Source organism: Pteropus vampyrus, unplaced genomic scaffold (assembly GCF_000151845.1).
Source record: "Pteropus vampyrus isolate Shadow unplaced genomic scaffold, Pvam_2.0 Scaffold77, whole genome shotgun sequence".
Taxonomy (NCBI): Eukaryota; Metazoa; Chordata; class Mammalia; order Chiroptera; family Pteropodidae; genus Pteropus; species Pteropus vampyrus.
In genome coordinates this window covers 3,714,556-3,729,192 of record NW_011888858.1, presented here as the reverse complement: position 1 = coordinate 3,729,192, position 14,637 = coordinate 3,714,556, and the positions used below count along the sequence as shown (strand labels likewise).

Here is a 14,637-nt window from a genome sequence, read left to right as displayed (position 1 = left end):
GGCCTCAACTGTATTCTGGCGCCGGGGTCACAGACACCCATCCAGCATCTGCTGAGCTCCTAATTTATAACACTGGGCATATAGGTGAGAGTAGTGTAGTCCCTGCCCTTTTAGATTAAGCTCTTCAGAAAGTCTTTTTATTGATGTCAGTTTGTTACAAACACTAAACTGACTAAAGGCATTTATTTCACTTACTTAACACATGGGATTTCTTGATTTCCAATTACTCTGAGTGAGGTAGCATTTTTATGTGAAACTTAAAACATTCACCTTTTGCGAATTATTTCCCAATTGCTTCTCACAGGTATAGTTAGCTAATTTCTTTGTTGGTTTTTTTGAGAAGAGGGAGGAATTGAAAAAGAATTCTAGTTAGCACTATATGGGGTAAGAACTTTTATCTTAAAACTTAAAATCAAAAGCTAAAAATACTTCTAAATTTCAAATTGGAGCATTGTGTCCATTTTGACATAACATTTTAGCTGAGCCAAATACTACCTAGAACTACTGTGTGGTTCACTCTGTAAATAAGCTGAGTCCCAAGGATGCAAGAAATTGCACTCTGTAAAAATTAGAGTTAATAAAAATCAGAATAATAAGTGCATAGTATTAGTGCATAAATTCAAGCTACTTTTTCTCAGTGACATTGATGCATAATTGCTTAATAGATTCAACTTTGAGAGGTGCTCATGAAAATTTTTGATTTTGAATGGTTAAATGTTTGGTGGTTGAAAAATCTATTTGTTTTGAAAATCCCACGTGTAGATTTGAGTGTACTGAAAAGGGGAGAGATTTAGTTTTAATCATTTGTGTGGGAGGCTTTAAAAAAAAATTATGTCCTGTCAGTTTGTGTTAAGGGACAAATAGGTAACATGTAAAGCTTGAAAATGTTTTAATACTGTTTTGAACCTCTTTAACCAAACCATAATTTACATGAGCCTGTTAAGTCGGCTCGATGATATTAAAGGTGGTTTATAATGGCTGAGAGTTATAACATGTTTCTGAGCAGAACATCCAGTGGAAACTGATGGGGGTTTTTATTTAAAAACAAAACAAAATCACTGTATCTTTTCACTGAACTTGACATTACTATAATTACTCTTGCATTGCTTATCAAACATATATATATAGGAATCATATTCTTAGTTCTAAGAAAGCTTTATTTATTTATTTATTTTTGGCAATTTATTTATTTTCCTTACACATCAAAATTGGTAGAAAATTAGAGTCCTAAACACTAAGAAACTATCCCAAAGTGCTTTCTTAATAGGCACTACTCTTCCCAAAATTCCTGGAGTTGTTAGAAAAGTGACATCAAGATTCTGTAAGTAGCTTGCGATACTTTAGAAACCTGCTGTCTCTGGTTACATACATGTCACACAATAAGGTTTTTACTACCTCCATGTATGAATAAAAGGCCAAATGTGTATTTTAACCTTAATTTATCCACTGGGCTCCTTTCCCTCTCCACCCAATATTTCTTGAATAAATTTCAGACTTTATAGTGGATTTAAATGTTAATCAGTAATATAAATATTTTATAATTTTATTTTGGCTTATAATTTCAAATTTATGTAATTGTGGAAATTATGATTAATAGGATAAATCATTTGTTCTTTAAACCTGGAATAATTCTAAGGAGACCCAATAACCTTTTTTTCCCAGCTTTATTGAGGTATAATTGACAAATGAAATTATAAGATATTTAAAGTGTCCAACATGATGATTTGTTATATGTATGTGTATGTATATAATATATAATACATTGTGGAAAGATTTCTGCCATTGAGTTAATTAACACATCCATCACCTCACACATTTACCCATTTTGTTTTGCTTGTCGTGTTGTGTTGTGTTTTGGTAAGATTTCAGTTATACACTACAGTGTTATCAACTATAGGTACCATGTTATACATTAGATTCTCAGACCTTGAGAATCTCATAACTGAGAGTTTGTACCCTTTTACCAACCTCTCTCCGCCCGCAGCCTCATGTCCCCAGGCCCTGGCAACCACTTTTCTGTCTGTTTCTATGAGTTTGACTTTTTTTTAAGATTCCACATATACGTGATATCATACAGAATGTGTTTTTCTCTGTCTGGCTTATTTCCTTAGCTTAATGCCCTCCAGACTTATCCATGTTATCACAAATGATAGGATTTTTGCTCTTTTAAGACTGAATAATATTCCATTGTGTATATACACCACATTTTCTTTATCTATTTATCCCTTGACGGACACTTAGGTTGTTTCCACACCTTGGCTATTGTGAATAATGCTGCACTGAACACAGGAGTGGAGTTATTTCTTCAAGATATTGGCTTTGCTTCCTTGAGATATGTACCAATAAGTAGGTCGTAAGGTAGTTCTATTTTTAATTTTTTGAGGAACCTCCATACCGTTTCCCATAGTGGCTGCACCAGTTTACGTTCTCACCAACAGTTCGTGAGGGTTCCCTTTTCACCACATCCTCTCCAGCGTTTGCTGTTTGTTGATTATTGATAATGGCCATTCTGACGGATGTGAGGTGATATCTTATGGTGGTGCTGATTTTCCGGTAACTTAAAATAACACTTCAAAACGTTATCTGAGAGCATTTCCAGATCAGTATTACGAATTTAAAATTTTTAGCAAATGATATCCAGGGGCCAGCCATAAATAGATCTCCCTCTGGTCTTAAAGGTCTATCCTTTAATGAGAAACCTACTAGTCCAGTGAGGTGCTGTGGTACTCAGGCAGTAGTACCAGGAAGGCAGGCAGGACAAGCAAGGTACAGAGAACTAAAGGGTTCGCTTTTATTGTTGGGTTTACATGGAACACATGTAATGTTAAGCTAGATTGGATTTTCAAATGACTGTTGAACTGCACCAAATGAATTCTCAAAAGTCACCAATTTCACTCCATTTATGGCAGGGTATTAACAGGAGGTTGAAACAATTTAAGGAAATGCTAAATAATGTATTATTTCTAAATCACTGCATTATATAATTAACATCCTGTCTGGTGTGAGCGATTATTTATAGATCATACAGTATACCCAAATCACTTCAAGTAATAAATCACCCAGAATGTGAGGCCTCTTGATGAGAAAGTTTCTCTTTGCCTGCATTTGTAAAATCTGGGCTGCCTTTTATGTATTTTTGGTCATAGTTAATTCCAGTTACGAGTGGCTAAACTATTCTTCTAAGGAGAAGCCACTATAAATGCAACATCCTACAAATAAAGCACATGCCCAGCCTGCCATCTGCCAAAGGTGAAGATAGACCTGTCAGGCTGGCCATGTAGATAGAGGGCTCAGACTGCCTGCCAGCTAGCCATCTGGGTCACCCACCTGGCTGGAGGTCACCAGGACCTTCTCCCAGGTTAAAATAATAATGGTGGGCTTGCCTTTTAAGGGCTCCGTACTTTTGAACTGCCTAGTTACTAGAACTTTGCCTTTTGAGAAGATGGAACTGTTTTCTTACCTCAAACTCTTACTTTCTATTCCCATTTTTAAAAGATGATAGGACCTTCTAAACATTGGAGTGTCCAAACCATACTTGTGTTAGACGCTAAAAACTTTAAGACTGCTAACACACTTATCTATTGAGTTTTGCTTGAGAGGCTTTGCATTTAGGGTTTTTTATTTTTCCTCTGTTAGATAGACTCTATTAGAGCTACTCCTATATTAAATTATTAGAATTCTTAAACATTAAATAAAGCTAGTGTTAAATAGAACTCTTTTCTGATTTATTTACTTGCTTTTGAGAATGTACTGTTAAGGCTACCACAGTAACTAGAATGTAGCTTAGTTTGTGCAAACATTTTTGTATATTTGTGTTTTTAAATTAATTTTTCTTATTATAAAAATGTTATGTGAAGGATAGAAAAACTAGAAAATATAAATAAGCAAAATAAGAATCAGGCCAGTTTGAATTGTCTTTTAAGTTTATTTATGGTTTATAGATTACTATTGCTAATATGTCCCTTACCACATATTCTTCCAGACCATTTTTTAAACTTTTTTTTTTTCACAAACATGAGTTTCTATTGCGTTGCAACCTTCTGTTCTGATGCCAAACACCAAATGCATTGTGAGCATCTTTCCATGTCATGAAATACTCTTCTACAACATCATTCTGTTATCTCATTGCGTAGTTTATAATTTCTTTAACCTGTCTGAGGCAATTTTGAGACATCGTGGAGTGTGAAGTGGGACTCTGAAATGATGTGACTTAGTTTTAAAAGAACACCATCAGACAGTTATTTAAAGCTTATAATTATGTTGTTTAATCTCAAAAGAGCAACCTTGCCTAAGTGCCTGGAAATCAATAAGGTTATCATGTGCCATGATCTCTCATGCTGCTATGTCTTGAACATATGTCATGAGAGATACACAGTGCTGGCTTTCAGGACAGCTCTAAATTAAGGAATGATTTCTGAATCTTCTTCGTGTGGTACCTAATCTCTATAAAATAGCTGCTCATCTTCTTACATTAATATTTTTATAGGTAATACGTGTTCATTTGAGATATCTGACAGTGTCTGAACTCTGTTTTTATTTTCTCTTCCTGAACTTGAAATGAATTTTTGTCCTTAAATTGCTTGGGAGATATGAGTGTTGTTTTTGATATGACAGTTTTATATCTCCTTATGAACAGGATCTCTGTGGATGCAACAATTGCTATAGACATTTAAATTGGGAGAAAAAAGGAATATCATGGCAACCTACTTTTAAAGTGGAATTTGATTCTCTTCTATTCTGAAAAGATTTAGGAAATGTGGCTCTGAACTAGAGTCCCATGCCCCCGCCCGCCCCAACCTCAAGTGTTGGTATCATTATTTTTCCTTCATGTCTCATAAGAAAGTTAGTTTGGTGAGGTGTGTTGCTAATTTGGGGAATCTGTTTAAACGCTGCCCCTGTTAGAGGACAAGGTAACTTGTCTAGATAGTTAGGTTCTTTGTTGGTGTGGTCTGGCCTTTTTGTAAATGTTTTTGGTAGAAAAGCAGGAGAAACAGGTTTAGATATGTGTAACCATGTAAACTTCTATTAGAATTGACCCTGCATTGGGCACTCGTTTTCTAAAAACAGCATGAGTAGGCCCTTTTATATCAGTGGAATTGTACTCTGGAAATTTTCTTTCCAGTTGAGCCACATGTGTTTTTACATCAAACTAGTCCCCTTCATTTACAAATATAGATGGGGACTTAAGCCTTTGTTTCTGTGTCCCCTAGAGAGGTGGTGACATCCAGGTGTATTTGCCACTGACCCAAGGGGTCCACTAGAGCTAACGAGTGAGCATGTCCTGGTGACCAAAGTTACCAAAACTCCAGGGTCATCTATAATTTAGTGGAAATTTAAATACATCTAAGAATAGGTACATAATTTTTCCATGGGCATTGTGTCAATAACCTTTCTCCTCCACTTGTGAATTATGAGGCAAAATGAATTCACTACTTTTACGGAGTAGAAAAAAGATAGTATTGTATCCCGTGCCTGCACTCCTCGGCAGCAAGTAGAGTTGCACTGCGATGTGTGTACATAGCTTCCTACCTCACGTCTGGAACACGCAGCCATGGTGCTCCTGTAAATTGAGCATAGTGATTGAGGAATGCCTTCCCCAAGCAGTTTCATCATTTTTGTTCATTTGTTTATTTTAACTCGGAATTGGGAGATCTTTTTGATGACTGTTTAGAACAGGGGTTGTGAAACTATAGCCCTTGGACCAGATTCGGCCTGCGGCCAGTTTTTGAATTGTCTGTAAGCTAAGAATTTTTTTTTCAAATGGTTGAAAAAATATTAGAAAATTTTGTGACACATGAAAATAAATTTCAGATTTCTGTGTCCATCCATAAGTGAAGTTTTATTGGAACATGGACATGAGCGTTTGTTCACAGCCTGTGGCTACATTTGTGGTGTAATGACAAAACTGAGTTGTTTGTAAGAAAGACCCTATGGCCCGCAAAGCCTAAAATAATTACCGTTTTACCTTTTACGTTGAAAGTTTGCTGACCCCTATTTAGGAGTGGAGAATGATTCTTAGGAGAATGATTTTTTTAAAAAAATGATAAGACATTCTATTAAGGATAGCTAGATACGAGAGACTATAGTTGAAGTTTTGTTTTGTTTGTTAACCTTCTATTCAAGTGTCCACATGCCAATTTCTGGCTACCTTTAAGAATGTACAAAACAAAATAAATTTTCGAAATATTTATTCTGGGGATTTTTTAAAAGTATAATATTTCTCTTATAAGTAAAAGGTAACCTGAATTTTTTTAGTGCTCCTATTTTAGCTGATTTAACTTCCTTATTATAACAGTATTTTGGCAGGAATATAGATTTGACTCAAACTCAAATCAGGAAAGTGATAAATTGCTACAAAGCATTGCTGTATTGCCATTAAACACCAGCAGACCTACCATCAGAAAAACAAATTCATCCCAGAAACAACCTAAGTGTCCATCGATGGACGAATAGATAAAGGAAATGTGGTACATATGTACAGTGGAATGTTACTCAGCCATCAAAAAAGAATGAAATCTTGCCATCTGCAACAGCATGGATGGGCCTCAAAGGCATTATACTAAATGAAATAAGTTAGACAGAGAAAGACAAATGCTGTACGATCTCACTTCCGTGTGGAATCTTTTTAAAAAAATTGGAACTCATAGATACCAAGAACACTAGTGGTTTGTTTACAGAGGTGGGGGGTATGGGGTGCACAAAGTGGGTGAAGCGGGGGGGTCAAAAGATATAAACTTCCAATTATAAAACAAGTCCTGGGAATGTCATGTACAGCATGGTGACTGTAGTTAACACCGTATTGCATATTTGAAAGTTGCTAAGAGAGTAGATCTTAAAAGTTGTCATTATTAGAGAAAAATTTTTGCAACTAGCATGATGACAGATGTTAACTAGATTTACTATGGTGATCATTTCGCAGTATATACTAATATCAAATCATTATGTTTACACTTGAAACTAATATGTCAGTTATATATCAATAAAAAATTCATTCCTAGATTCCTCTTTGTTTAGTCTTATTATCTGGAGACTTAAGTCTGTTCTTTGCTGATTGTAGGGTGGGCCCGTGTGCATTTATAGCAGGACTTGGTCGAGGTGATCGGGAGTGAAGAGCTGTACTCAAAAATGTGTCCATCCGTTACTTGCATAACTCTCCTCTCGTCCCCACCCCACCCTCAGCTCTTTGGTATCTGTGCTCTGTTCTTTGAAATTCATTTTGTTCTTCTGCGTGGACCTGATGGTGATAAAATAGGAATATTTTTCAAGATCACATATCTGTGGGGTAAATCATCGAGTGGTTAGGACTTTGAATTGCATGAGCAATAAATTTTCAGTAGAATTAGAAGCACTCTGAAATCTGCCTACAAGCTGATCAGTGTTATTGGAAACACCAGAATGACTCAGGTCCACAGTGCTTTGAAAGGGGGCTATTTTTATCTCCATAGGAAATGCATAACTTATACACCTCTTAGGCTTATCTAAACCTCCAACTTGGGAGGAATTAGGGAATGTGTCATTTGGCATACTGCTGATTGTAGAATATCTAAGAAAACCTTAGCTCAAATTTAACCTGAAGAATAGCAGAGGGTAATGTATCTTTAAAAGCAAAATATATATTTTATGCCTTACAGTGCTTTGAGGCACTCATAAAATGCAGATGAGCCCAGATTTTCATTTTTAGGAATCAGATTTATACCCAGCTCATTTTTTGTGAATTAAACATTTTCTCAGTGCAACTTGCCAGGTACAGCCCAAACTGTACTCATGAAACTTAGCCTTTTCAGAATGAGGTCTCTCATCACCAACATTAGGGACAGGGCTGGGATTAGGGTGAGAAAAAGAGAGGTACTTAAGGTGCAAAATTTAAAGAGGTGCTCACTCATGGTGCCAACCCCAGATTTGTGTGATCTTGAGGAGGAGCGCCTTCTTAATTCTGCACCCTAAGTGCTTTTCTTCCCTCACTCTAGTCCTGGCCTGAGCAGGGTCCCTTGAAGGTACTTTTAAAAAGTGCATTGCTGGGTCAGAGCTTCAATTTACTAAATCTCTGTGGGTGGGGCCTTGGAATCTGCATTTAACCTCTTAGTGCTTCAAATACACACTGAAATTTGAGGTCCCCCTGAGCTTGGTTGGCCAACCTGAGGCCCAACAGGACAAAAGTTGCTCCTCTAGCCTCAGGTTATAACTGAGATAGTCGCTGAAAAATCTGCCTAATTAACCAGCACACAGGAGCAAGTAGGCCAGCCAGACCGTGCCCTTGCCAGCCCTGGCTGTTGTGTAACTGCTACCAGGTGTCACGCTGGAAGGCTTGGATTGTGGAGCTGTGGAGCACGTATAACCAAAGCTAAAGATTGATTATGTAATTTTGAGCTGTTCTAGTTTTTTTAATTAAAAAATGTTTTATAGGTTCATTATTAGCTACATGTTCATTGTAAACAAAAATTAAAAAATAAGTCAAAAGAATAAAATGGAAACTATCCATAACCCTATTACCCAGAGATAAACCATCATTAACATTTTAAGGTACCCTTTCAGCGTTTTTTGGGGGTTTTTTTGTTTGTTTGGTTGTTTTTTTTTGTTTTTTGTTTTTTTTTTTTTTTTGCTATTGAGTCGATTCCACTAAAATTTATCATGTGGCATGAGGAAGAATGAGTTATAAAAGGAATGTTGGTATGAAGAAATCTGACATGAACTCAATTCCCATTTGAGTCCTGTATATTTGCTGTCTGTATAGATCTTCCCCTCTCATCATTAATCTCAATATTTAAAAAAAAATTCACATGGCTAGATGTGTGTGTGAGTTTCTTTCCTTACAGCCCACTATCACAAAAGAGAGTGGAAATGGTGCCCCCGTACAGGAAAGTTGCCACTGGACTGTTCTTCCAGGTCTCCTCTTGTGGGTCTAACCGAATTCCTTTGGAATCCGAGGGACTTGTTCTTTTTAGGGATACTTAATCATTTAATAGTTTTTACTGTGTGTCCATCACAGATCAGACTCTACTGGGGGTCAGAGGTACAACCAGTAAGACGTGGTTTCCTGCCCTGAGAACATACAGTCAGGTGGAAGAGGCAGACCAGTATACTGTAGAATATCATGCTCTCTAAAGTGCTACAGGAATAGGGAGGAGAGATCAACCACCTTGACTTTGGAGAGTTAAGGATGGCTTGGAAAAGGGGTGACGCTTGAATCGAGTCCAGAGAGGCCCACCGTATGGCTCCTGCAGGCTCCAACAAATAGCACTCTCATAAAGTTCTACTGTTTTTTTGTGTTATGTCCTACTTTCCAGTTCGATCACACAGTTGCCCATGATAATTAAATGAAACTTGCCAGATGGATGCTTTCGCAAGACGATGGCTCGTTTTCTTGCTCTATTTGTGAAAGCTGGCATTGGATCCAAACTCCCAAGGATACCCCTACCTTGAGATTGCTTTGGAGTGTCGCTCTTTTGTGTGTATTAGCCAAATGGCCAGCCCATCAACCAGGCCAGGTTGAGTGACAGGTGGGTGTGCCATGCATGTAGACACTCTGACCCCTGGCAAGCCATTTTGCCTGCAAGGAAGTAAGATGCTGAGAGATTATTCTACAAAGATGTCATTTATCAGTGTTACCTTCCTTTGAGGAAATAAGCTTCCTAAGTTTCCGATCTGTCAGTCTTTTCTTCTCATCACATACACTTTTCCCACCAGTTGTGACATCATCGATGTCAAATTCCCAATTTATTTGATTAAAAAACAATTTAATACTATCTGAAAGAATAATTTTTAGATCATGGAAGAGAATATTTAGAGTGGCAGATATAGTGATCTTGATTGGTAACAAACTTGATTAACCAAGGAGGGCGTGTATTCTGAATAGAAAAGAATAGCTGAATCGTTAATGATAATTATTGAATTTATTGTTTCTGTGACTCGTTCTTAGTTTATCATTCATTTCTGTGACTCATTCTTGTGCTTCATCTCATTTAATTGTCACAACATCCCTATGGAATGGTTACTGTTGTTATTCCCATTTTATACACGAGGAGACTTGATGGAGGGCAGGGAACTGGTGAGTGTCGGAGATGGAGTGCAGCTCTGTCTGCCGCACGCGGGGCCTCCCGAGCTCTGTGGTCAGGTTCGGCATGCGATGCCGCAGCGGGGATGTTTAGTTCAGCTTACTCGTTCTCAAAGGGTTAAAATTCTTTAAATAAATTACTAATAGAACAACTGAACATAAGTTCATCTTCCTTCCACTTTAGAAATAATCTCAAGAATTTGCAGTGATTTAGGGTTCCCTCGATTGAATATCCGCTGATTATTGTAGTTACACAGAAATGTCAAATTAGAGCATTCCTGCTGATATCATTTACTTTTTCAGTGATTGTACTCAGGTTTAGATATATTATGAATAAAACTCTTGAGCTGGTTTCCTCTTATAATTTTCTGTCTGTATTTTGCATTTGAAATAAAAATTTGGAGTTAAAAGTGCATATTGTATTTTACTCTTATGTTTTTGCTTTTCTGTGAATAGAATGATTCAGCTACTTATTTGTACTATTCCTTCACGTCCCTCTCCAAAAAAAGGGAAGTTTTTTCGGGGGGAGGGCTCTTCTCTTTTCCTGTAACTCCTTTTTTCATTCATTCCAGTCTCCACAATAACTTGAAATCCTAATGTCAGGAATTCCCTTCAACAGAATTTCCACCTCACAGTTTGGAGCGCTAGTGTCTCGATTAGAAGCAGTCGTTCCGATTACCGCTCGCTGGAAATAGAAACCCTGTCAGGTGGTCGTGCGACCTTTGCTTCAGCCATGCCTGGAACAGGAAGTTCTCAGAGAACCCCCACATCTGCAGGGTGAACAGTCTGCACTGGGGCTGGGCAGCTCTGACTGTGAAATCCTTTCTCAGCCTGACCTTCGCATGCCTCTCCTTCTACCTTCCACTTGCTGGTTCAGATTCTTCCCGTGAATAACATGTTCCCTCAGCTTCAAGAAGGTTCTGAGGATTCTGAAAGAGCAGAGTGAATCTTGGTGAGGTTTTCCAGCCCTCTGACATATGGCCACTTCTCTCTTCCTGCAGTAAAACCAGAAATCCTGACTCATGAGAGGCTCATGAATGGCATGCTCCAGTGTGTGGCAGCAGGATTCCCAGAGCCCACAATAGATTGGTATTTTTGTCCAGGAACTGAGCAGAGGTGAGATAATTATTTTGGGAACCACTTAACATGCAGAAGGGAAAGACTGCAATTTGGTTGAATTTCAAATATGTTTTCAGAATTTTTAAAGCATTGTTTTGATTATTTTTTTCTATCCATGTGGGCATAATTGCTATATTTTTCTTGGTAGACATTAATTTTGTTTGCTGAAAAATGATTACTGAATGACTTCTCTATTTTGGCGGTTATCTTTTTGGATTTATCATGCAATTTCTAGCCTGCAGGTAGATAAAGCAATTTTCCAGGACAGAGTAATTAGATTTCCATTCTATACACAGGAGGTAATGTGTGTGGGAAGTGTGACTATAGTTATCATAAAAAAAATTACCTCAGAAGTTAATTGCCAAGTAACCAAAAAGTAATGATCGTGCAATTACAACATACATATGGCATTTGTAAGCTATGTGTTTTAAATGGTTTTCTTCCTGATTAGGTGCCCAGCCCCTGAGCAGAGCACATCTGGCATTGTGCTTCCTTTCCCTCAGAATCCACACTTAAGCCTTCAATTGTTCTTTCATATTACCTGAAGATGAAAATGGGGTCAACATTGCTGTTTTTATCCATCAAATGGTATTTTATGCTCAGGCTTTAAAAGCTCAGTGTAATATCACAATTGAATAGTCAGGATAATAGTAGAAATTTTATTTTTCCTTGAATGGATCTTTTTATCACAAGTTGGAAGAGGTTACATAGGATTGTTGTTTTCAGCTGAGTTTTAGTGGAACGTTTTCCTTGGGGAATGATAGGGAGGTTTAAGACCCCCGAAAAGTGTGCCCGCAGTGGAAGCAACCCCGGTAGTTACATTCAGCCATTCAACAGATATTTATGGAGTGCCACCTGAATGCTAGATACTAGTCTAGTGAGCAAAACACACCTGAGTCCCAGCTTTGTGAGTTTGTATTTTAATGGGTGGAGATGAACAAAAGATGAGATAAACAACTAATGAAGGTAGGTGTTAAGTGTTAAGGAGGAAAACACGGCAAAGGAAGGAATAGAAGACTGCTAGGCATATGGGGCAGGAGGAGAGGGGTAATTTAAAATAGGGTCATGAGGGCCTGACTCCACCTGGTCTTTGCTACCTGGAGTGCAGCCCAGTGGGACAACCTGTATCTCCCTTGATAGAACCTCAGGCCGCAGGGTTCTTGCTGCTGGTGTTTGGGGGGGTTGCCATGTGGTTGTCTTTGTTGAGACTTTAACACTTTACTCCTCCATGCTTTTCCTTTTCAAGCCTTCATACATCCTTTCTCAATTATTATATTTATCAAGGTTTACTGTGTGCCGGCATATTTAAATCATTCCTAACCCTTTCACTAACTTTCCAAGACGGGTGTTACCATCCCAGTTTTACAGCTGTAGGAACTGATCCTTGGAAAGTTTAAGTGACTTCTCAGAAGTCGACAGAATAGGAGTTTAAGTCAGGAACTAACCCACATCTCATTCCAAAACCTCATCTCCCACTTTCTTCTATTCCACAGTGATTTCCCTGTTCACTGTGCCACAGAAGTGTTCATTCGTCATCGGAAGCTCTTGGTTGTAAAAGAAATTCCCAATCATTAACCCCCTAACTCAGTGTGAAAAGTACGCCAAACCCAAGGTGTTCGATTGAGTGGTGGATTTTCCTGGAGTGAATCTGGGCTGTTGTTTTCTTCCCCCTAGATGTTCAGTTCCTGTTGGGCCGGTGGATGTGCAGATACAAAACTCATCTGTGTCACCATTTGGAAAACTAGTGGTTCAAAGTTCCATCGATTACAGTGCATTCAAGCTCAATGGCACGGTTGAGTGTAGGGCTTACAACGATGTGGGCAAGAGTTCTGCCTTTTTTAACTTTGCATTTAAAGGTAACAGCAAAGGTATATTTCTTTTTAATCCAATTTAAGGGGATGTTTAGGCTCTGCTATATCAATCATGATATTAATCCATTCCATCACTGGCCATGTCGTTTCTGGTAATATCTACATTGCACCATATTGTCATCAAACTCATTAAGTTTCATTCTGTGCTAATATGTTAGTAAAATATATGCAGTAATTTTGACCATGCACTATTTATGTTTTGCACGTGTGTGTGCACATATGTATATGTATGCATGCATGTGTGTGAATGTGTGTGTGCGTGTGTGTGTGTGTGTGTGTGTATGTAATGAATTGTATATTTTCAGTTGTTTCCATTAAAAAAGGGTAGAGAAGGAAAATAGGGAGGACTAAATTTACCTTATATTCAAACAGAAATAGAATTAAGACAATAAAAAATTTTAATTCTATTTAAAATTTCAGTTATTTAAAATCAGTTATATTAACACATTGTCAGACAGAAAATTGACACTGTCTTTTATGAAATCGTGTTAGTGAGTTATTTCTTTAACATCTTTAAAATTCCATTCATGAGTGACTACCTCTCTTAACATTAGTTAAATGATCCTTGCAAACACATTGATGAATTAGTATGAATTTAGAAGACAAAGAAACTGGGCACCTACATTCTTAGGGCTCAGTTTTTGTTTTCCTGTGTTGGCAAAGACGAGTGCCAAAAAAGTGGTATATTTTCATTTTTTGAGTAATGAGGGGAAGAATCTTACATTGTTCATCATAGATTTTTTTCAGGCAGGGCAATAAAAAGAACACTTTAAAAACGCTTTTCTCAGTTGTGGAGGAAATTCATATTCAACGTGGAAAATTTGGAAAATATAGGAAAGCATAAAGAAAAAAATAGAAACCATCCATAAAGGAAATTTCTTAAAGTTGTCTAAGGCAGAAATTTGGTTGAAGGACAAAGTTCGTTTAGATGTTGTTTTTCATTGACAAACAGCTTAAAATTATTCTCGTGCTATGGAAATCTCAACTTATGTTCCACAGTAGTCTGGTTTACAGTTATTTTAAAAGATTTGCTTGAATAACAAAGTAAGAAAATAACCAAGGCAAGGAGTTGATATAAGCATGGCTTTGAATCCTGCCATGGGCTGTAAGACGGGAGGGAGTGAGTTTGGGGTTAGGTGATTGTGGTGAAGATCTGAGCTTGCTGATAGGTTGTGATTCCACGATCTTCTTTCATTTTAGAACAAATCCATCCCCACACCTTGTTCACACCTTTGCTGATTGGTTTTGTGATCGCAGCTGGTATGATGTGCATCATCGTGATGATTCTTACATACAAATATTTACAGGTAACCACTTATTTGTTCTCTACCCTAAGTGCTTTAGTGGGTGAAACATTGATCATTAAAAGATGATACATCTTTCCCTTTCTCCCCTACCAGAAACCCATGTATGAAGTACAGTGGAAGGTTGTTGAGGAGATAAATGGAAACAATTATGTTTACATAGACCCAACGCAACTTCCTTATGATCACAAATGGGAGTTTCCCAGAAACAGGCTGAGTTTTGGTCAGTATGAAATGGGCTTTCCAAACAACCTTTTTGTGTACACGTAACAATGACTTTAGGGAACCCCAA

At 37.6% G+C, this 14,637-nt stretch overlaps 1 protein-coding gene across 2 annotated transcripts in view; it reads left to right on the top strand.

Moving 5' to 3' along the window:
* Window positions 1-14,637, top strand: part of KIT (KIT proto-oncogene receptor tyrosine kinase) — a 78,894-nt gene that overhangs the window by 53,344 nt on the left and 10,913 nt on the right. The window contains exons 8-11 of one of the 2 annotated variants that reach the window (XM_011362631.1): window positions 11,053-11,167; window positions 12,845-13,026; window positions 14,242-14,348; window positions 14,442-14,568. In XM_011362631.1, coding sequence (XP_011360933.1) covers window positions 11,053-11,167; window positions 12,845-13,026; window positions 14,242-14,348; window positions 14,442-14,568 — 531 coding nt within the window. Of the gene's footprint in view, window positions 1-11,052; window positions 11,168-12,844; window positions 13,039-14,241; window positions 14,349-14,441; window positions 14,569-14,637 lie in introns of both variants that reach the window. The other variant, XM_011362630.1, reaches the window with a different exon arrangement.